Raw genomic sequence first — 24,445 nt, 5'->3', positions numbered from 1 at the left:
AAGCATTTGCTAGGCAATGACCACAGTTCCAATGACAGTCCCTGGCGGTAAGAAGGAACTGAGGAGGTGAAGTGTCAGCAGGGGCATACATCCAGTGCCATGAAGGTGCCACCCCAGGGGGCTCCACAGCCAACCTGACGGGAGTCGCTACAGAACATTGATGACTGTGCACATGGCGCGCACACACCTAATCGGAATCGATACGAGCAACCACGCGAAGAAGAAACAGTTTATTATTTTTCAAGTGCACAGAAGTGTGCTAGGTACCTAAAAAAACATTTTAAAAGTGACACACAGGGACTTGCAGTTTCACTCTAGATTAGAGATTTTACTTTGTACATGGAAAGTAAATCAGTTTACTCACAGTCAGATCCAAATAGACCTATAATTGTATTTCACTCACAATACAGTACAACCTGTGTAAAGCACTTAGTAGATTCAAAGGCCAGAAAGAACCATTGTGGTAATCTAGTTTGACTTTCTGTATAATGTAGGTCATAGACGTTCCCCCAACATAATTCCTAAAGTGATTCTTTTAGATAAACATCTACCCTTGATTAAACAAGTCAGTGATGGAGAATTCATCATTACCCTTGATAAATTGTTCCTATAGTTAATTACCCTCCCTCTTAAAAATTTGTGTCTTTATTTCCAGTCTGAATTTTTGTAGTTTCAACTGCCAGGCATTGGATCGTGTTTTACTTTTCTATGCTAGACTGAAGAGCCAAATATAAAATATTTGTTCCCCATGTAAGTACAGACTAATCAAGTCACCCCTTAATCTTCTGTTTGTCAAGCTAAATATATTGAGCTCTTTCAGTCAATCTCTAAGGCATGTTTTCAATTCTTTAATCATTCTCATGACATCTCTGAACCTTCTCCAATTTTTTTTTGTATTTATTATTTAATTTTTCCCAAATACAACAAATATACCAAAATACCAGATACATCATAACACACTACGTAAACAAGCAGTGAAGATAAAAGGAGTGGAGTGGAAGTGACATATATATCTTCAGGGTCTACATTAATCATAGACATCTAAGAAGTCAGCACAAACTGCTTTGCATTTTTTGAGCATTCCCTTTCTGCGACATGCCAGTCATTCGTTAGCTGTGAGGTCAGCTTTATATCACTGACCCAGACATCAATATTTGGTGAGGACTGACTTTTCCATTTTTGCAGGTTTAATTTTTTAGCGACCAAAGCTGCTCATAGGAGCCACACTGCCTTGTTACAAGGTAATCTCCAGGTATCAGGAATATATCCAAAAATGAAACTTAAGCAGGGGCCGGGGGGGGGGCTCCAACTTAGCATTCAATATCAAATTGGTCCTTTGACTCCCCTCATACCAGAAATTCTTGATACATAAGCACTACCCAAACATGAGCTAATGTAACTCCCTTGGTGATACATTTCCAATAGCAGTCAGCATTTATGAGGACCATTACCATTAGCCTATGTGGGGACCAGTATACTTGAAGTGTATTTTGGTGAATAAGCCGTAGTCTCAGGACTATAGTTGTTTAACATTACATACATTATATTCCATCGGGTCAGAGATAGTTATGTATCCAAATCTCTATTTCAAGCAACTCTCAAATTATCAATCTTTGGCAGAGTTTTTTGGGCCAGAAAATTGTAAAAGGATACTGCTGGCCAAGTAAATCCAGGAAATTGCCTCCAAAATAATAAAAGTTCTGGAAGTTCTGGAGCTCCCAAAGAATCTGGTCCAAATACGTTCATAAGGAAACACTTTAATGTGAGATATTTCCATGCAGGGCAAACCAAATTGTTGCTGAAAAATGTACAAATGGTTTAAATTTATCATTGTCAATTCGCTTCAACAGTCATAATTCCTCTGTCCATCCAATCCCTCCACATCAAGGTTTTGCCACCAAATTTAAGGATAGAATTGCTCCATAGGACTGCCTCTACATGGAAGAATGGATGAAGAAGAAGTTAACCAAGTTTGACCAAGCTTGCCTCACAGCTGTTATGTGGGAGCTTTGGAGCCACCAAATCTACAATAATTTGATCCTATAATGCCTGAAAGTGGGAGTGGATATACCAATTCTTGTTCAATCTGAACCCAAGGTGGGGGTCTGTGTGGTCATATGGAATAGCCAGAAAGATGCCTGGTTTAACAAAAAGGAGATACGATAATTTTCCAAGTTGGAAAAAACGAAATCCACCCCAGAGATACGGGGGATCTGTAATTTGCTCAGAGCCAGTCTAGGTTTCTTGCCAGCACCCCAAAGGAATATTTTAAAATGACTGAATTTCTAAAAATATATTTGAGGAACAGAAATAGGCAGACCTGCCAGGACATACAAAATTCTGGGAAGGACATTCATTTTCAGTATATTAATTTTACCCCACAAACTGAGGGTTAAACTCTGTCTCCCCAAATTGTTACCCACTTGAGAAATAAGTGGTTCTGTATTTATCTTAGGCATGTTCTGAAAATTTTTGGGAATCAGTGTTCCTAAATATTTCATACAAGAGGATTGCCACTGAAAGTTCCAATTTGAGAAGAAGCTTTCCTGTGCCTATTTTTTTAATGCCTAAGATTTCTGATTTACCCCCAATGAATTATATATCCTGAGATGAGTCCGAACTTATTAATAGTGGCTAAAAGGTCAAGAATGGTATCCCCGTGCTTAGATACAAATACAAGAGCATCACCACAAACAGCATAATTTTGTGCTCTGTTTGGCCCATCCTGATACCATGAATATGTTGATTTGCTCATCTGACAATGGCTGAATCTAAAAGAAAAGGAGAAAGGGGGCAGCCCTCCCACATATTTCTACCCCATTTTCATTAGAGAGAGGTAATACCCTTGGTAATTACTCTGTAAATTGGGTTAGAGTATAAAGGATTAATCCAAGCAATAAATTTTTATCAAACCCAAATTTTGCTATGATATGAAAAAGATAGTCCCAGACTATGCAGGCAAAGGCCTTTTTGGCATCTAAAGAAATGTCAGCTAAGGATTTTTTAGAAGCTCTTGACCTGGCAATAATATCAATCAGTTGACACATTATCTGAGTCATGTCTGTTAAGAGGGACGCTTACCTGCTGTGAGTATAATGTCATAGAACTTTGTCTAGTATCACTGCAAGAGCTTTAGCTACAATTAGGGTGACCAGGTGTCGGTTTTTCGGGGGGGGTGGGGAGGGGGGAAGGCAGTGCCCATGGGTGAGAGCAGCACACAAAGCCGCCTGTCTGCACCTCCGCCTAGGAGCCGGACCTGCTGTTGACTGCTTTCTGGGCGCAGCGCAGAGTCAGGACAGGCAGGAACCCTGCTTTAGCCTCCTTGCTGTGCCGCAGACGGAGGTAAGCCTGTGCCCCAACCCCCTACCCAGAGTCCCCTCCCGCACCCCAACCCCCTGCCCCAGCACAGTGAAAGTGAGTGAGGGCTGGAGGAGAGCGAGCCACCAAGGGAGGGGGAATGTAGTGAGTAGGGCCTCAGGGAAGGGACAGGGCTAGGGCGTTCAGTTTTGTGCAGTTAGAAAGTTGCCAACCCTAGCTACAATCTTAGCATTACACCCGATTAAAGAAATTGGCCTGTAATTACCACAGTTCAAGTTTTTTCCCAGATTTAGAAATAATTGAAATTACAGCTTCTTGGAGTAGGTGGGAGAGTTTGCTCATTCTTGGCCTCACTGAACATGTTCAATAATCTAGGTGTTAAAGTTTGAGAACTTTTTGTAAAATTCAATTGAGAACTCATCTGAGACAGAAGTCTTTCAGACCTTCATTTCTTTTATAGCCTGAGTCAGGTCCATGATTTTAGAGAGGCACCTAAAAGTTCCTTTGGAGAGTCAGGGATCTGAGGCAGTTTAGAGACAATTCACTAAAAAAAAGTTATCTAGGCATCTTTACAGATTTCCTTTTCAGCAAAATATAGTTTTGAATAAAACTGATGAAGTTGTTTATTAATATCTGTGTTGTGTATAATTTATTGCTTCTACTGCAAATTACAGCAATCTTGTTTGTTAGCCTTTTGGTTAAATCTATATGCCAACAGCCTGCGAGCTCTCTTGCCGGATTCCTGGTAGTTTCGTTTCAAAGTGAATAAAGCAATCTCAACCATTTAGGACAGAAGTTTGTTGATTTCATGTCTTAGATTGATAAGTGTTCTCAGTTTCTCTGGGTAGGGGGCAGAAGCAGAGTCTACATCTAAGGCTTTACTTTCCTTCAAAAGGAGGTCAATTCTATGTTCTCTCAATTTCTTTTTAAAGGTGGCATATGAGATGATACAGCTTCTGTTGAAGGCTTAAAAGACTTCCCAAAGCATGGAAGCAGATGAACCGGTGGGGGTATTTGTTTAAAAAAAAAAGTCCTAACTTCTGCTGCACAGAGTTAACAAATGATGTATCCCCACATTTTCTGAGGGCCTAAGAGATATATGTAGAGGAGCATGGTCAGATATAACAATAGTACCAATGCCACAACAAGTGGTAGAATTGATCAAATCTAGAGACACTAAAAGAAATAATCCAATCTTGAATATGTTGAATGAGCTCAGGGAGGCCGGGGGGGGGGGGGGGGAGGAGTTGCAGGGGAGGTGCCTGCGGATGGGGCAGACGCCTGGCAGCACCTCCATGTAGGAGCCGGAGGGGGGCATGCCACTTGTTCCGGGAGCTGGTTGAGGTAAGCATCTGCCTGGCTAAAAGCTGCCCTCATTGCAACCACAACACATGCATAATCTTGAAAGAGCAGTATTTTAATTGCTGGTTCTTGCCGTAACAGCTCCTTTTCCTCCCCCTCTGGATTTCTGCAATATAAGCTCCTTAGTGGTAAACTTCAGGAACTTCACACTAATGCTCTAAGCTGACCTTCTGGAGCTGGTTTAGGGACAAGGGCCCAATCTGCCTGTTCTGTATCAAAACAAAAAATCTACCAGCCGATTCATCAATTCAGTAGTTTAGGGACAAATTCAGAGGATTTACCTTTCTCTATTCCCTCAGGAACATCTACAATCCTGATGTTACATTGTTATGAGTGGCCTTTTAGATGAATTAGCATGGTCTTACAGTCTTGATATGTAACTAGAGTTCTTCATAAACTAATTTGTTCTCGTTGAAATCCCACTTCAGAAATTCTGTGTTCTGCTTCACTCATTCATCTGGATTTTGTTTGTAGTGCACTCTGAATTTCAGTCATGGTGGTCTGTAGGGTGGAAACTGTAGATTTAATTTCAACAGTATCTGTGGCCACCTGCTGCAGTACAGCCATCTGCTGAGCTCCATAATGTGCAGGAACCATTCTGTTGAAGGCAGATCTCCTCTGTTTTTTTCAGTGCTTTCAGATTTGGAAAGGAAGAAGCAGTGCTAGAGGGCATCTAGGGGGTTTCAGTAGTTGGGGGCAATATTCCTCGACACTGGATGGTGAGGTTTAGGAGACTATGTTTGGGGCTTCCCTGTGGGCCGCTTCAGAGCTCAAGCAACCTGCATCCATTTTGGTCATAGCACTCTTGGATGGCTCTCAACATCCTTCCCGAACGGAGGACACCAGAACTGGACACTGTATTCCAGCAGCAGTTCCACCAGTGCCAAATATAGAAGTAAAATAACTTCTCCACTTCTATGGGAAATTCCCCGTTTATACATCCCAGGATCACAATAGCTTTTTTGGCCATAGCATCACAGTGGGAGCTTACATTCAGCTGATTATCCACCATGACTCCCAAATCTTTTTTAGACTCACCACTTCCCAAGATAGAGTCCTCCATCCTGTAAGTATGGCCTACATTCTTTGTTGCCAAATGTATACATTTAACCTTATTAAAATAATCTGCACTGTTTATCAAGCAATCCAGACTATTCTGAATCAGTGACTTGTCTTCTATGTTATTTACCACCCCCCCCCCCCCAATTTTGGGTCATCTGCAAACCTTATCAGTGATTATTTTGTTTTCTTCTGGGTCATTGAGTAAAATGTTAAATAGCATAGGATCCAGGACTGATCTCTGTGGAACCCCATTGGAAACACACTTGCTTGATGATGATTCCCCGTTTACAATTATATTTTGAGACCTATCACTTAGCCAGCTTTTAATCCATTTAGTGTGTGCCATGTTAATTTTATATCATTTTAGTTTTTCAATCCAAATGTCATGTGGTACCAAGCCAAATGCCTTACAGAGGTCTAAGTATAGTAGGGCAACATTATTCCTTTTATCAACCAAACTTGTGATCTCATCAGAAAATATCACGTTAGTATGACAAGATCTATTTTCCATAAACCCATGTTGATTGGCCATTACCCTTCTTGAATTCTTTATAAAAATCAGGTCTCCTATCAGCCATTCCATTATCTTTCCTGCGATCATTGTCAGGCTGACAAGCTAATAATAATCATCCTGGCACATTAGCTTTCTTCCAGTTTTCTGGAACTTCTCCAGTTCTCCAAGACTTATTAAAAAAAAAAAATCAACATTTACGTCCAGCAAGCTGCTCAGCAGCTATTTTAAAACTCCCGGATGCAAGTTATCTGGATCTGCTATTTAAAAATTCCTAACATTACTACCTTCTGTTTAACATCCTCCAGAGATACTAGTGGAATGCAAAGAGTTATCAGCACCATATGATGAGACTCATCTGTTTTTTCCTCCAAATGCGGCACAAAAATATTAACTGAACTTCATTGCCTTTTCTGCATGTTGATTGATAATTCTACAATTTCCATCTAGTAATGGCCCAATACCATTGTAACTAATCTTTTTTTATTCCTAATATATTAAAAATGTATTGTCTTTATCTGTGCTGGTGATAGATTTCTCCTTATTTCCCTTTGCTTCCCTTATCTATTTTCTACAATTCCTAGCTTCTGATTCATTGCTATTAACTTCCCCTTTCTTCCATTTGTATGTGTGTGGTGCTTCAATAGGGCCAATTTCACAAAGCTGAAAACAACTGAGCCAAGTCAGCTGGGAGGAAGCAATTATATCTACATCTACCTGGTCTGACTTTATCCTGCTTGTACATTATAAATGTGATCAACTCATGATCATTACTTGTACCTAAGCTACCATTAATTTTTAGTTCTGTGATCAGTTTCTCTTTATCTGTTAGGACAAATTTAACTGTGATGGCAGCAACACTCTGAGTTAGGAAACTCATCTCTAACATTTAGAAATTTCAAACATGTTTCAGTACTGGAAGCATGAGACCTCCAGCATGTTACTCAAATTTAAGTACCCCATGATCTTGCTGGGCTTTTTTCCCAACACATTATAGATAGATGCATAAGAAGGTGGCCATCCTGTTCCCTACTGTGACTGGATGGTTAGTAGCAGACAACTTATACCATATCTTGTGATTTATCTATTAGGACATTGATCCATAAGCATTCAAGATCATTTTCTTCCAAGTTATCAGTGACTTGAAAACAGGTAATGCCATTTTTGAGAGTGTGCCAGGAAACCATAGATCCACACTATAATACTTTTGATCCACTATTATCCATCCATGCTACTTTTCTCACTGCAGATTTATTCTGACATTAAATTGTGCATAAAACAAGATGTAATTGACAGTTCAACACAAGAGAAGAGAAAGTATATCACAAGAAAAAGTTAAAATGGCTATTTCAGAGCTTCACCAAAAATATCTGTCATATGTATCTTATGCTATATTTACTGTGCAGCAGTAAGCTAGCTTTAGTGCAGGTTACAGTGAAGGTGATATCAACTCATTTACTATTTTTAAACAGTACTATAATACTTTTTTCTTATATAGTGCTTTTTCTTCGTAATGTATATTTAGAATCCACCCCATGAGAATTATCCATTATTAAGGGGTTTTTTGGAGGGTTTTTTTTTTTTTTTTTTTTGCTGCTCTGATAAACATCCTAGGATTGTGAAGACCTTTGTGAAAACTAGCCTGGGAATGTGCATGCTGAACACTACCTTGAGAACTCTCCAGGCCGATACTACCAGCTACAGAACTTTCCAAGGAAAACTGGAACAGTCCCAGGGTAGCTATGGAGGATAAAGACCACTTCAACCTGTAGCACCCCAAACACTGCTAGCTACTGCCCCGCACTTTCTGGTAGACACATCTCTAGCAGATAGAAGAAAACAATTAATCCAGTTACTAAAAAGTGAACTAAGGAGAGTTCACGTATCTTCCAAAACAGCACATGAGCATATCACCATGCTGGCGCATATGAATAGCAAGTGCCACAAATGTGTACAACTCCCTTAGTCTACATAGGAACAACACAAAAATAAGTTTTATAAACTTAGCTAAAATCTGATTTGTAAATTACACTGAGGTTTCTAAGATATTAAAATTGGTACTGTCCCTTTAAGCCCACTTACCAACTACAAAAATATCCAGAGGCAAACCAGAGCATTACTGTGACACCTAACGTTAGAATACAGATACTACATGCATGAAACAAGTATAATAGAATTCAAAAACAAATTTTCTCCTTACCTGCTTTGCTATTTCTCTTAAACAGGCCACTCCTCGTTCAAAGTTAGGAAATACTACAGAGCCATACTTCTGGTATTCAGGGATTGGTCGGATTTTTATTGTAACTTCTGTAACCACTCCAAGGGTCCCTTTAAAAAGGAAAATGATCATCATTTCAATGTCACAAAAATCTCTCTTGCTTTCTGACTTAACATATATGATTTTGAGTATTTTCATACTATCCCATAAGTGAGATACCTTAAGAAAATTAAGTCACATTTGTTAAATGTATTTTAAAGCCTGGAGTAGCATTTTTATTGGGTATCATTTCACTAGAAATTTATTTTTTCTTTCTACATAAACCTCCAATTAGAAGTTGACAGTTAAGGCCACATTTCTCAAACCGTGGATCAGATTTTTTTCAGAAAATGATCAAAGCTCAAGATGTCTAAAAACTAATAGTTTTAATGCAGTATTCTGCAAAAGCTCAGCTGGTTTAGTGCATTTACACCAAGCTTTGCAGCTGTTTTTGACAGGCTCTAAATAGAACTGTCAAGTAAAGAAAACAGGTTGCCATATCCAGCTGCGCAAGACAATGAGGTTTAAAAATGAATATTTTCCCCATTCTACGCAGTGATTTGTAGTGGGGGAGATCAGGGTGGGTTTTTTGTTTATTATTAAAAGATTTGGATTAGGAAAGATAGGTTAAGACAGTTTGAAAATCCTTTAACATTAGGACTCTAAACAATTTAGGACAGAAAAGATTTCTTCAGGTAACAAGTTAACTAGTTCAAATTACTGAAGTTAACCTGAAGATCATACAAGAGATACTGGAGGTCTGGTAGACTAGTAATGACATAACTTTTCAAGTCTTTAAACTGGTTATGGGGAAGCCATCACAGAGTTTGACTAACTGTTAATGGGGGGTTATTCAATGTTAGAATGCCATGATAAAATGGCAATATGTGGTGCTAAAACCAACTCAAACTAGTGTTGTAAGTATGGTTTTAGTGTCTTCAAACAAATTGAAAAAGTTTAAAAAACATGTAAGTGTATCTGCATCCAATGCACTTGAGTCAGAAACTTGTCAGCACATGTGCTTCAGCTATCTTTGTTCCTGGAGGCAAGGCCATAAAAGGGGTGTAACCACCGCCCCTCTCTCTCCATTTTTTTACACCACCTAATACCTCAAATAGTGGGGGAAGGTGGAATAGTCATGGAATGTATCTGCATACAATACATCACAAAGAACAAAAAAGTTACTGTACAGGTAAGTAACAGTTTTTCCCCTTTGAGTGATTGTGCACATATACATTCCACTGTGACTCACCAACAGTTTCCTTACAGGTGATGGGACTTTTGATTATTTGAAGAGACACTGCAGTCAGAAGCACTGCTATACTGACTTGCTGAAGTTGGCACTGTCCCAGGAAGCTTGAGTGAGTGCAGTGTGTCTGGAAAAGGTATGTACTGGCAACTGCATTGTTGGTTTGCAAATGTCAACTATTGGTATGTTACTGATGAAACGTAATAGGTCCTAGTGGGCTGTTATTCTCACAGGAGGAGAAAATTTAGCTAGATTATAGCAGAGCTTAATGCACTCAAATACAGTGAGATATATATTGGGTTTAATGGGTTGCTCTTTAATCCTTTCAGCAAAGGCCATAAAAATTCTAGGAAATGATCTGAAAGACTTTGTGAAGTCCAGGTAAACGGACAGAGCCCTCTCAACATCCAAAGTATGAAGCTCCTCTTCAGCTCTGCTAAAATGAGGTTTTGGAAAAATACACCAGAAGGTGAGTTGTCTGAGGTGGAAACAGATACATAAACTTCAAGTGTGGCCTAAGAGAAACCTTGTCTTTGTGAAACATTGAGAAAGGGGGGGGGTTGGCTTACAGTGCCTGGAGCTCCAGCACCCTTCTTGCATAACTAATTGCTAGCAGAAATGCAGTTTTCATTCTTCTCGTCAGATATGGACCTTGCCATGCCAATTTGCTGCAGCCTCATCAGCGAAGTGCAGAGCCCTCAGACAACCACCAAATCTGGTCAGAGGGCAGTCATTAGTGATGTGAGACATTGTCTTTGGCCACAGCTGCATGTGGGATCCTCTCATTGGCCCCAACGGTTGGAAGGCTGCCTGCACATTGACCCTGTTCTGGACTGGTCTGTTCAAAATCCCTTCAGAACAGCCCATAAATGGGGGAAATCAAAGCTAGGTACACACATGGTTGGGTCAATTATAAGCGACTGGTTTCTGATGTCAGCTGCAGATCATTCTTCACACCACATCAATACCTCAGAGAAATCTGGGTAGGGCAAGTGGGCCCACAACAGCATGCTTTTGGGTTGTTGAAGAGGTCTGTGTATAGTGATAGTGGTAGACTTGGGTTTGCCCTGATCTTTTCAACAATTCTGGCTGTAGCAACCAGAGGGCAGTGGGGAGGAGTGATGTGGCTTAACACAGGGAGCAACGTGTGTAATCGCCCCCGTTATGATGTGCATGGTTGAGTGCAGTTGTGTGTCAACCACCTTTAGATGAGACAGATGGAGTCAGACCAGAGCACAGTATTCTGCTGCAGAGTAAGAGAGGGCTAAACCAGATGATTGGCAATTTTGAGCATTTGCTCCCTATAAAGTGCTGGCCAGTTTGCCTAAAAGGTTGTTACACGTCTTCACCTTAGCCACAGTTTTCCTCAGGTAGATAAGATATGTGAGAAATCTATCAAGGGTTACTCCAAGGTAATCAGCAAACCACATTCAAAGTGCTTTCTAGAGCTGACTCCTGGGTTGCCTGAAAACTGGCAATGCCAAACAGTAAGTTGATGGTGCCAATGCAGACTGCAGTGAAGATACAGGAAGAACTGATCAACTTTTGGTGGCAGGTGATGCAGACAATGCCGATGTAGCTGAGGCGGCTACAATTAGAATCAGACAACGTAGAGTCCAGCAAAGGGAGACAAATTCTTTGCTGCATGAAAGGCTTGTGGCATTGATGGCACTAACAATGGAGGTAAGTGTACAGCCACTGGAGATGGAACCAGATCCAATAATGCTAGGGTTGAAGATCTCTCCAGTAAAGCAGAAGGCACGAGTCTCGACAACCCTGACGGATGTGGAGTCTGAGTGTTGGTGCTTATGACCAGACCTCACAGAATTAGATGACTTTTTAAGTGTCTTTTTGTGGGATGAGGAGCACGCTCTATCAATCTCAAACAGTTCTGAACACTGCAAGGAGGCCACATGACAGCAAGATTTCTCACCCAAAATTGTCTTTGGCGCCTTGGCAGCTGGACATGAACTTCTCATGGAGACTTTCAGTCATGGTCAGACTCTGAGGAGGGAGATGTTGCCATTTCGAGAAGATAAAATTTAAGACAAAACTTCTTATATTTCTTTGTCCTAGCGGGGAACAATCTACAGCTAGGACATATGTCCCTCACCTAAACAAATTAAGCAACTTTTATGCTTATCGGTGACAGGGATAACAGCCCTGCACATATCAAATTGTTTAAATCCAGGGGATTCTGCATGGCAAAAAACCTACTAAAACAGTTCTTAAACTAAACTAGAATTGCAGTAAAGTGAACTATACAAAGGAGAAAATCTCTTTTCTGAGCTGGCTAACTGAAGCTCAAAGGCAACGGGGAGATCCAACTCTTGCTACAGGTGGTAAGAACAAATAGAGGGAGGCTACAGCCACTCCCATTTTATGCCTTCTGCTCCACACACGAGGATAGCAGAGGCCCTGCCCTACCGAATGGTACTGATGTCAAAAGTCTCTGACTTGAGTACACTAGCCACACACACCTGTATAGTGTGAAATATATATGTGCACAGTTACTTGAAGGAGAAGTGGCTTTTAACCTGCAGTTTCAACAAATTTAGTAATTAATTAGATTGCAAACTCTTCAGGACAGCAACTATGTGTCTCTATATATTTGTGCAGTGCCTAGCACAGTAGGGATATAATTCTGATTGGGGCCTTTTGGAGCAACTGCATGACAAATAATGAACAAACTGGAAAATGTGGAGCATGCAGTGACAAGTCTATGGTGTAAGCAGACGGCAAGTTTAGCAAAATCCCACAAAAAGGCTAATAACTAGACTAAGTTTGAATGTTTTTGGAACTTCTCTCCACCTGATATGAGTAGCTTCCATTCATCCTGATTAAGAGTTATAACAGACAAAGGGGATGATAGTGCACTTCTTATGACTTAAAAAGTAGTCAGTATGAACTTACATGAAGATGGAAACAGAAGTGATAGACTTTGGGAACTTTTAGATCATGTATGGAATTTGAAGAAAATGTGTTTTGTTCTAAGAACTTAAACCCTTCAGTTCTCAGAAATCCAAGCAGCTACAAGGAGTTCTAAAGACTATTATTTGAAACAGTCACCTCCTTTGTATAACATCTGAAAAAGATTCTCTTTCACTGTAACTTATGGCAATTTTTTCCTGTGCAAAAATTTAAGAGCATTTGCAACAGGTGTTCCTCAGGAACTTTTAATTTAAAAAGCTTTTCAGAGTTTTTGGTTACCTACGGGACTAGTATGGACACCACCTCATGAAGGAAATCCTGCAGGAGTAATTAATATGTACCAACTTTACCTTATATTAGGCTGTTTAAACGATTACTTTTTGAAAAACAAAAACAAGGAGAATAAATAAAAGGATACCGAACAGGAAAAGAATGCACTACTGGACAATTTTATTCATCTGCCCATGCGAACACTTCATTTTAAGTTAAATTTTTTGAGTACAAATTTTTCTCGATGCACATGTGTAATATATTACTTACTTCCACTTATGCATGAAAATGGAAATTATTCAACACAGCAACCTGCCTGAACAAAGCCAACTAGAATGATTTAAATAATTATAAAGAGATACAAACCCAAAGGACACAACATATTAAGAACTTTTTGAAATGTATTGCATCAATTTGGCACCATGTTTCACGTAAATGGGTAAGCCAAAATTTAACTATGAACATTTGATTACTCCCAAGCAATTTTAAATATGAATAGAGTCAGTTACATCAAATTTCTTTGAAAAAAACAATACGTCCTGCATTAAGTAACATAGTAACAGCAGGTTAAAATAGAGATTTCATTACTGCATGACAAACACAAACAAGAAGATAAGCTCAGTATTGTAATGATTAACATTTTTTCAGATGTGTATCTGGCAATGATTTGTAAACCTATTAGAATTTCCTAAAAGCTTGAGTTCAAAAATAAATTGATTATAGTTAAGAGACACAAGGCTTGTTTTGAACATGCTTTTTTGTGTGTTTGTGCAACACAACAATAAGGCTGTGACAAGAGCCACAAAGTGGTACCAAAATAAAGGAAGGTTCTTGCACTGTAGTACTTACTACCCATTAAGTGAAAAACAATGTTTTGAATAAATAAATCCCAAAGGCTTTCAAACCATTACGGAAACTGATGTAATCTCACAAACTGCATCTTAATATTACTTTTGTTTATACCTTCAGATCCCATAATGAAATGATGGATGTCAGGTCCTGTTGACATGCGAGGTACTTGACAGCTTTTTTCTATTATTCCTCTCGGGGTTACCATTTTTATATGAACCACCTGTTTAACACATTATACAGTGATGACTATACATTCATTCAGTATTTAACACTCAAGTAATTAACATATATGGATTAATATATTCATATTAAAATTTCCATTTACCACAAAATACAACTTAAACTTGATGTAATTATACTATAAAATTTGGAAATCCTATAAATTACCCCCTAGAAATTTTGTGGCGTAACCTGCTAGCAACTAATAAATCTAATACAATTCAGTTAGCTAGTGAAAACACAGATTCTTCTCATTTTTTGCCAAATCAAACTTTTCTCTTTTGTCCCTTGTGTATGCCACAGTAAATCTACAATTAAACATTTTGTTGGGTTTCTCATGATATCCTAGCCTATATCTTCCTTTTGTTTATGTCTCATGATTGCATTGGTTAACTCTCACATATAGATACTTACTATATCACAGGAAAATAGGAGAGAGAATGAATTTTTAAATTTAGAATCCCAAAATCATTCTCTATCAGATATAGCAATTTTAACATAGTTAACTTTGGCTTACAGAGGAGAGTATCACCATAAAAAATTATTTCCAGTGGAAATGGAAAAAAAAATCCACATTTATTGCAAATGCATTTTTACATAGCAGCTTGACTACAAAGCAGAAGAACTCCACTACCTGTAAACATCTGAACACTTATTTTAAGTCTACCATGATAGCAGGAGATTGACAATCCAGATACAGTGCTAAAAATCCTCCTTAACCTCACTATATTTGTTTCTACTCTAATGTGTCCAGATTGCTTACTGTACAACTGTATTTTTTTATATAAAATTTTTATTTCTTGCTATATCAGAATTAAATAATGGAGATAATTTTTACTGTAAGAGTTTTCAAAGCCAATAAAATAGGAAATTTGAAAGCATCTTAAATTCAACAAACTGCATTGAAGCCTCAATGCAAATTTAAGACTCTTGAAATGTACGTGTGGCTCAACAATATAACCCGATGGCTTCTCCTGAGCTCTTCATAAGACCATGAAGACAGTTTCATAACATGCATATTTACATAGTAAAGTTCACTTTTATTTAAGCAGTTTGTATAACACAACAAAAACATTTAGATATTTAGATAGCTCAGAAACAGAAAATAGACTCAAAATGAAATTTATCTGAAGATTTCACTACATGCAAATAATACGTCATTATTAAATATTTGTTATGCAAAGTACCAAAAAAGTGATTAAGCCACATCAGCCAACTGGCCATTATTAAACATACCACATTCACCAATGTTTTAATGGACTACCAACCTAGCAGGTAGGTTGCAGGACCATCATCAAAAAAAATTAAGAGCTAATTGTTTACCATTTTTAAAGATAAGTACATAATTCAAATATCAAGTAAATATACATCTGGTGCTGAACTACATTTACATTTTAATGGATTAAAATGGATTTGAAAGTTATTCTTCCTCCAATGAAAGATGGTTTCACATGCCAAAGTTTAGCTTGATGCAAATTAAGGCCTAGAGATACCCAACCATTTGGCATAACCCTTCCCTGCACACGTAAGTTAAATAGAAGGACGCCTCAGTTACCAGGGCACAATCAGATGTCATATCTTGATAAAAATTCATCTTTGTTCGGATACCCTAGATGTTTCAGTCCTGTAAGGCACTACTAGACAAAAAATTTTGGCCCCTACAGACGATGTAAGCCATCAAAATATTTAACCTCATCTTGTACAAAACGTTTTTCCACCTCCACTCTCCCTGCCCCCATGCCTACCAAAATCCCAGTTAGTTACATATTGGTCCATTGGTATGAAAGATATTCTGTTCTAAAAGTGATTTTTTTAAAAAATAGGGCAAGGACTCTGGCCAGCTGAGATTGACAGGAACATATCCTTGTTTAAAAAAAAACAGAAAAAAAAAAAGACAACCCCCCTCTCCCCAAGAAAGCTGTTTTTCTTTTACAACACGTAACACAGCAGCAATGACAAAGAAATTCAATGAAGCTTCAAAACAGAAGGTGACAATACTTTTTATATAAAGAGTTTAGTCTGCCTAATTTTTCTCTCCCTCACACACACATACACCCGTATATATAGCAGAGAGAGAGAGGGAGATGCATAGTAGTTTTTAAATTACCCTTATATTAAGGCTGCTTCAAATTTGGAATAAGGCACTTCCCTGTAGTAAGCAATGAAGCTATAATATGATTCTGGTGTCCCTACTGTAAATGTTTACAAACATTTTATTTATGAGAAAATTTACAGTAATGATGACAGAATGATATTCTAGTTCCACTGTTTGCTAAAAGGGAGTGCTTTATTCCAAATGTTAAGCAGCCTTAATATAAAGGTAACTTAAAAGAACTGCTATACACACACCCCACTTTCTCTGTCCCAATTAGGACTAATTTACAGAAGCCAGAACCGAATGTTTCAAATTGGAGGGGAAATACTAGATAAAAGGAAATATTTATAAAAAATTACCAGATCTTCAATGTTTCCGTAGATGTTCTTTTTCATGCCTGATGCGCGTGTGGCCACCCATCCTCCAAGGGAGCTAAATTCCATAGAATCTGGTTCATGGCCTGTACAGTAACCGCTCTCACCAAGCTAAAGATAGAAAGCAATACTCCACCGGTGTAAGATAATATGTTGACTACTAAACAAAAACAGATTAATTTTTTAAAACATTTTAGACTAAAAACCTACTAACGATAGGAAGAAAAAAAATAAGTACCTTGAACCAATACTATTCAGGTACAGAGAGCCAACTCTTTTGAGATTTAAGTATAAATTTGATACAATGAAGTGGTTCTGTTTCTACTGTGCATATGCTAAGCAGTATATCATACTATGAGGCCAGTTTTCTCATCATCCCCCCCCCCCCCGCACATTTTAAAACAAAGACCGCTACTGTTTGCAAAGATGTGATTCAAATACATGTGTAGAAAGATAACTAAGTAACTTCCAACTTCACTTAAACATTTCCAATAAATAAAGCACTTAATCTTTTGTTCTTTCTATCCTAATGTGATGTGCAGTAGAGGTCTGCAGAAATTCTGAGCAAATTGCTTGTATTTAATTCTCTCACGAAGGAATGTGTTTTAATGCACAGCCATCTGGTTGGGCTTCCTGTATGCAACACCAATGACAAATCTGTAATGCAGATCATGCATTCCTGTACATTAAATAGTTACTTGTTTCTCATTTTTCTATATTAGCTTGGCTCTGCCATCTGTACAACACGTGAGTGTGATTGAATCCCCTTAAAAATGCAACACCAAAGCTGTCCCACTGAAATAATGTAAAAAGCCAAGCAATCTTGTGTTGAATGGTACAGACCCCACCAACTGCATTTACTATATTTGAGACCATCTATTTGTGTTGACCAATTTGATAATGATCCAGTTAAACGTTTGCCATTTTCAAGTATGCTATCTAGGCAACGGACAGCAGCTATATTTGTACACACATATATGTGTGCATGTGCACGCACACACGCTTGTGTGCACACACACTATTCTGTCTGAAAACACTTTAAAAACATTAAGGTTGCAAAGTTAACCACTCAAAAGTGGCACTCAATGCCAGAATTTATTTTGCCTGCACAACCTTAATTTGACCTCCCCCTTGTGTGTATGCTTTATTTTAGTCTTTAATTGCATGAACAAACTATTTTTTCCCCACAGGACTGCTGTCTCAGTGCACAGCTGTTTGGACAGTGCTCAGTGAATAAGCAGCTATTCAATGGATGATATAGGAACTGAGGCAGAGAAAGATTAGGGTCAACACTTAACACTAATTTTGGGTGCCCTATTTGAGATGCCAATGGCCTGATTTTTCAGAGAAATTAGCATTTTATAGCACATCATTTGTTCAGAGCACAGCTTTCAATGACTTTAGATGTGGTGCTGAGCACTCGGCACTGCAAGCCAGAACCTGTGTCAAGTTGGGAACTCCCAGAAGATGAGGAACACACTATTAGTGATCATTAGTGAAAATTTTGGTTTAAGTGACTTGAGTACCGTCACACAGGAACTCTGTGGTGGAAGCAGAAGGCAGTTTTCCAAGGTGGCATTCAACTACCTTAACCACAGGACCATCCTCTCTCTTCCTCATATCCCCAGCCTCATTTCACTGCATACTTTCCAACTACTCCAACTAATAAGGTGAGGGTGCTTCAGACAAATAGCTTCAATCAACTGTACAACTAAATAAGGCAGAAGTCTTGGGAAAAAATGTGATTATTCATTACGATGGCCTTTAATTACACATACGTGGAGTGGGTGGGGGAAGGGGCAATTTAAGGTCAAAAGGCAACTTTAATTCTGGTATTTCCTAATTTTTGTTTACTTGAGTTTGCAATCTCAACGTTTTTCATGTAGTTTCTTGCATGTAGTCCAAGTTGTTTTTCAAAACCATAGTGAAAAAACAAAATCTATGTTTGTTCAACAAAGTTGGAAACTTTAAATCCATGAGCTCTGCCACTTGAGCCAACAGAGCAAGTAATAGCAGTAGTAGGTTGTCACCCACTAGAGGAAGGTAAGGCATGTTTTGCACTGGGCTTCACAGCTATTTGTATATCCCTGTGGAATTTTTTTTTAATAAATATAATGGTTTTATTTTTCTGGAATTTCATGTTATTTTTCTGGAATTTCATTTGATCCAGCAAAGAGTGAGGGATGGGGGGGGGGGGGGGAGATGGTTCCTACACCCAGGGGAGAGTGGCGTGGCAGGCCCTGGGGGGTGAGGGGATTGCAAACCAAATCCACCTCACATGATGGGGGTATGGGCAGGTCAAACCTAAGCAGCGCTGCAACCTTGCTATCTGGTCCTATTATCTCCTGAGGACAGGGATAACAGGACCAGATAGCAGGGTTGCAGCACCACACAGGTTTGACCTGCCCACACCCGCATCATGATGATGGGAAGGTGGCCAGGCCAAACCTGAGCAGCGCTGCAACTTCATGTGCCAGGTCACAACATCCGGTACAGGGAGCCAGGCCCAGCACCAAGCCACAGGAGCCACTGCTGAGGGGTGAATTTTTTCAATTAATTTTGTTTTATATTCTTCTTTTCTTTTTATTGAGTGTTGTTTTGTATTTGCTATAAAACCCAGGGCTCTAGCTATTGGCAGAGAAGCACTGAGACTCCAGAATCTTGGGTTCTGTTCTAGGTTCTAAAGGGATCATAGGCTAATTGCTAAACCTTCTCTCTGACCCCCTTCAGCATGTCTTCCTCCCGATATCATCCTTCCCTCCTCCCAATAACACCTCTTCACGACTGGCTCCTCACCCCCCTCTTTATTTTGTTCAAGCTATTCCAATCCTCCTCCTCCTCACTGGGGGTACTTTAAGCAGGGGGTACTTTAAGCACACAGGAAAGTCTCCCTGCACTCTGCTCCAGTGCCACATGGCTCCTGGGTACCTGGAGGTACAACAGAAGGCACAGTCCTGCTGAGCCCATGCAGTCCTGGGATTGAGCGTGCTCAGATGAAATCTTCAGCAAAAGTGGCAAAACAAACAGGTCTCCACTGAGTATGTGCAAACTGTCATTCAGCAACTCGTAACTTGGTCAAATTTGACCAACTCTGATGCAAGGAAAAACCCCTCACCAAATTTCAAGTCCCTGCTCCAAAGCATGGAAGCTCCACAGCTTCTCAACAAAATGGTTAAGATTTTTTTTAAATGGGCACAACAATGCCTTTTTCCCTAACTTGTTCTGAGAAACAGATGAATCCTTTTTGCTGACATTTTCCAGAATAATTAAATTTCAGCCCAAACAGTTAAAAGTTTGGCAGAGTAATAAGCAACTGAGAACAGGGTCTTGTAATAGAAAGTGTTAGGTAACTTAATATTTTAAGAAATCTGCCTTGCTCATTAACAGATCTGCTACAAAGCAAAAGTCATTTTAATGGATTATATAGAAGTCATTTTAAAAAACCCTATAAAGTCACATCTTTCTATTCCAGCATTTGAGTTTCAATGTTTTCATAGTTTCAATACAGGTTTGACTTGGCACACAGGTTTTCAGCTCCATTCAGGTTTCTTCTGCCCTTATCTAGATAAGCATTGCCACATCTGTCAGCCTGTTCATTTTGGTTCTAAAGATTTTAGCTCTAAGCTAAAAATAATTAATTTAGGAATTAAGTTTGAAAAGTAGTTTCCTTTAAGAATGAAGCCATTCTAATATTCAAAATTGTTATTCTGAAATGGCAGCTATTTAAGCCACACAACATTATGAATGCAAGTTAGCTACTTTTTTTTTTTTTTTTTAAAGTATGACATCTTCCAACTCCTCATTAATTAAAATCACGACCATGAAAAATTGCATTATTAGACTCCAAAAAGGTATCTAACTTTCTCTTTTTATAGAGCCAAAAGGTAGCACTATTTCTAATACTTTTGCATAGAACTTTCAGGCAATTACGCATACAATCAAAAAGGGAAATTAAACTCAAAATTCTGATACTGTGGGTTTGGTGTACCCATTGCCACTCTTTGGGTGCACATCTGTGTATCAGACTCCTCTACCCTGATCATTTTTGAATATGCAGACCCTGTGGAAATTTTTCAAATGTGTTTAAGTTACTTAAGCATGTTAGAAAAATGTACCTCATGTCAAGCCATGGAAGACTCCAGACAAGGTTGAAAAAAAGGAGAGATGGTGCCGCACTACATTGTCCCTTCCACCCCCTCCAAGTCCAGCAGCCACGAAGTGTAGATGGAAAGTGTGGAGTGTGGATCTGTACCAAAACTCTATTTGAAGAGCTACAGTTCCCAGGTGAGTAACTTTGCTCCTTCAAATACAGATCTGCACTCTTGGGAGATTCCCATGTAGGTGTGGACTGAGCTGCAGGCAGAGCATTTCCATAAACTGGGACATTCTGAAGGCATGCCTTGGATCTAGCCAAGTATGCCATGTTTCTACCCAGGATTCTAAGCACTTGGACAAGCATTGGGAGGAAACAGCATGGCCCTCTGCCCACCATAACCATAAATAATCCAGGGGATTTATAGAATGTTTTGTCCTATGACAGCCCCTTTCAGCATCTAGCTTGTGTAACCTGACTTCCCTAGCTGCCAATGCATCTTTAAGGAAGACTATTATAGATAATCTGATTCAGACAAAAGTCAGTGACCGCACTAGGGATTAATTTGGTGTCAGGTTGTACAGAACTAACGTACACTTAAAGAGGACTGTATAAGAAAGGTCAGCAAAGAAAGGATGGAGCTTGCTGGCTCTCCTAACTGAAATTATTGTTTCAAGGAACAGTCTACAGACACAGGTGACAGAACAGTTTCCTAATGACCCAAGAGTCCCATCATTTGCCTATATCTCACCTGCTCTGCACCTCCAATCCCTCCATCTGTCCCCTTACCCCATTCCCTCTCAAGATCCTCTTTCACTCTTCTTCAGTCTCTGCTCTCGCTTCTTCCTTTCAAACTACAAGCAAGATCTAGTACATACATCCTGAGAAAGGCCCTTGATTCCATCTTCAAGTATTGTCCCACATATCTTCTTTCATTCACTTTAAAATAATCAAACAGGCCATTTACAACTTCCAAGTTTCCCCTCCTCTAACTCAGTTTTGGATACACTCTAATCAAGCTTCTGTTCTCTCCACTCTACTGAAAATTCTCTCCAAGGTCTTCACTGACTTCTACCTAGCTAAATCTTAAGGCTTTACCCCACATTTGATGTTTTTGCTGTTTTTGATAACTGAACACTCACTCCCTCCTAATTCTGTTGTTCTTTGGCACTATTTCTTTTACCTTCCTCTCACCACTTTCTCTTTCACCATCCATCTCCTTCTGCAGTTCCTCTTTAGGAGTCCCTCAAGGCTATCTCATCTGCTCACAAGGATTCAAGTTTCAGAATGATAGCTGTGTTAGTCTATCAGCAAAAACGAGTCCTTGTGGCACCTTAGAGACTAACAAATTTATTTGGGCATAAGCTTTCGTGGGCTAGAACCCACTTCATCAGATGCATGGAGTGGAAAATACAATAGCAGGTCTCTCTCTCTCTCACACACACACACACACACACACACACACACACACGAAAAGATGGGAGTTGCCTTACCAAATGGGGGGTCAGTGCTAATGAGAATACAATGAACAGTAGAATATCACGGGAGGGGGGAAAAAAAAATCACTTTTGTAGTCATTCATACTGTTAATAGAATTTTTTTCCTGGGATGGCTCACTGGCATCTAAAGCATAACAAGAAATTATCTTCACTTTCCCCCGTTCCTCTATTGCTGTTTACTCAACCCAGCCCTATAAACTGAGAGTCAAACTCCTCTCTCCCTTTCTCCCCACATATCTCGGCCATGACCACATATGCTGTTTTGCCTCCTCAAGAATCCAACCCTTCCTCTCTGGCTTGATAGCTAAGATGTTGATTGATTCTCTGGCCATCTCCTATATTGATTACTGCATCTGTTTTCCTCTCCATCCTCCTAAACCCTGATCAGTCGCCCTCCAATTCATCCAAACTACAGCCAACTGTATTTTCCACTGCATGCATCCGATGAAGTAAGCTGTAGCTCATGAAAGCTTATGCTCAAATAAATTTGTTCGTCTCTAAGGTGCCACAAGTACTCCTTTTCTTTTTGTGGATACAGACTAACATGGCTGCTACTCTGAAACCTAAAGTTATATAGTCTTCACCCACTGTTCTAACACTCACCACCCCATGCTAAACTTGATTTCACCCACTGGTTCCACCTTGCACACTGCATTACATTTGATCTTGTCTTTACTTTCCAGGCCTTCACTGCAGCCTACATTTTCAGAACTTTTCACCAACTCTCATATCTGCTCCAGTAGAGATACCAGCTTTAACGCTTTGTTCATTTCCACCTCCCATCATTTTTTCATGCTGCCCTTTTCATGTGGTTGCCATCCTACCATTTCCTAAAACTTCTGCCAAAGACTTACTTTCTGCAATGCTGAGAAGTAGTGAATAAAAACTCTGTTATTCCCTCCTCTGTGTTGCTCAGTGCTTCTTCCCCCACCCCACATCTGCCCTTCAGAGTGTAAGCTCTTGTGGGCATGGACTAGTTATATATCGGGTACAACGCTGAGCACATTGTGCTTAAATTAAAAATAATCACAACCAGAACACCTTGGTTTTAGCGGTCTCCCCCTTTAGTATTTTCTGTTATTAACTTAATCACTGATATTTTAATAAGCTTGTAATAAACATATTTTTATTAAACAACTTGATTGCAAGTTTAACACATTGCCTAATTCTGTATTCCTTCATACCCGTGAAGTCCCTAACATATATTTAATGTGTCCACATATATTTAATGTGCTAAAACCTTACCACGAATACAAATTTATATTCAGCACTGACCAGATTGTCAGCCAGAGCCTTATATTACTGTGAGGAAAATTTCCACTGAAAGGTCAATTCAAAATTCCATTTCCTAGTCAAGAAGCAGCTCTGAAGGAAAAACTGCAAGAATTTTAAGTTTAATGTACTATTTCAATTTGCAAGTTATGAAAGGCAGCTGCAGCAGGAGAGGGATTATGATGCCACACTCTAGAAGGAGGAAAAATTGTATGGCATTTAAAGGATGGAATAGTTGGTGAAATATCAGAAGTTACTAGCCTAGAAAAATGTCATTTAAATTAAGGGAATATGCTCTTGCATTTTAATTTTAACCTTTAAAAAAACCCAGAGATTTGAAAAGGTTAAAATATTACATCAAGTGATAAAAGAGGATATAAAATAAGAGGCATGAAAGGCCATCTCTCTCATCAGCAACAGTTCTGTTGGTAAAGTCTCTGACACACATCTCTTTGGTAAAAGCTATAGTACCCCTTACCCCTTAATAAAAAGATGCTCTTCAATTAAATTATTAAATTCCTTTATCAGAAGGATTATTGCTTCAGAATCTTTTCTTACAGGTGTACTGAAGAATGCATTTATGCCTTAAAAGGGTGGGTTTCTTAAGTCAGCAATTAGTCCATTCCACGGCATACCTGTAGTTCATTGCTCTCTTCCATGCTAGGGAGGTTCGCCAGCTAGCTTTGGACTCCCACTTGCTTTATCATTGGAAGTCAGTGTACCCCCAGAAGGTGTTAAGCAAACATCTACCACCAGCTGTACATAGTTGAACACAGACCTTGAAGGGTGCTGGGGCTTCTCAGAAAACATTGCTACAGTTACATCTTTATTAAGATTAAGACCAACTTTCTGTTCAGACTCTTAAATGCTCTAAAATCCACATGATTACTTGGATTGCCTTGAAATATGGTGTGCCTCGTGGGAGAATGGGGCTTGACGACTGAGCAAATTTTGGAGCCATTTGACCTCCAGGTTCCCAAGATACAGCCCCCCCCCCAAAAAAAACCACACACCGCCCTAGGTTTTTTTTTTTTTTTTTTTTTTAAGTTGATACATTTTGGCAACTTTTTCATGTATAGAT

The 24,445-nt window shown here is 39.2% G+C and overlaps 1 protein-coding gene across 5 annotated transcripts in view; it reads right to left on the bottom strand.

Annotated features, from left to right (window-relative positions):
• The window catches only part of AGPS (alkylglycerone phosphate synthase), a 163,954-nt gene that overhangs the window by 76,339 nt on the left and 63,170 nt on the right, over positions 1-24,445 (bottom strand). For all 5 annotated transcript variants that reach the window (XM_074967660.1, XM_074967664.1, XM_074967659.1 and 2 more), the window contains 3 exons: positions 16,486-16,611; positions 13,924-14,032; positions 8,454-8,581 (listed from right to left, as the gene is read on the bottom strand). In XM_074967660.1, coding sequence (XP_074823761.1) covers positions 8,454-8,581; positions 13,924-14,032; positions 16,486-16,611 — 363 coding nt within the window. The remainder of the gene's footprint in view (positions 1-8,453; positions 8,582-13,923; positions 14,033-16,485; positions 16,612-24,445) is intronic.

Source organism: Natator depressus, chromosome 11, assembly GCF_965152275.1.
Source record: "Natator depressus isolate rNatDep1 chromosome 11, rNatDep2.hap1, whole genome shotgun sequence".
Lineage (NCBI taxonomy): Eukaryota > Metazoa > Chordata > Testudines > Cheloniidae > Natator > Natator depressus.
The sequence above is the reverse complement of the archived record's forward strand: the minus strand, read 5'-3'. Positions and strand labels throughout refer to the sequence as shown.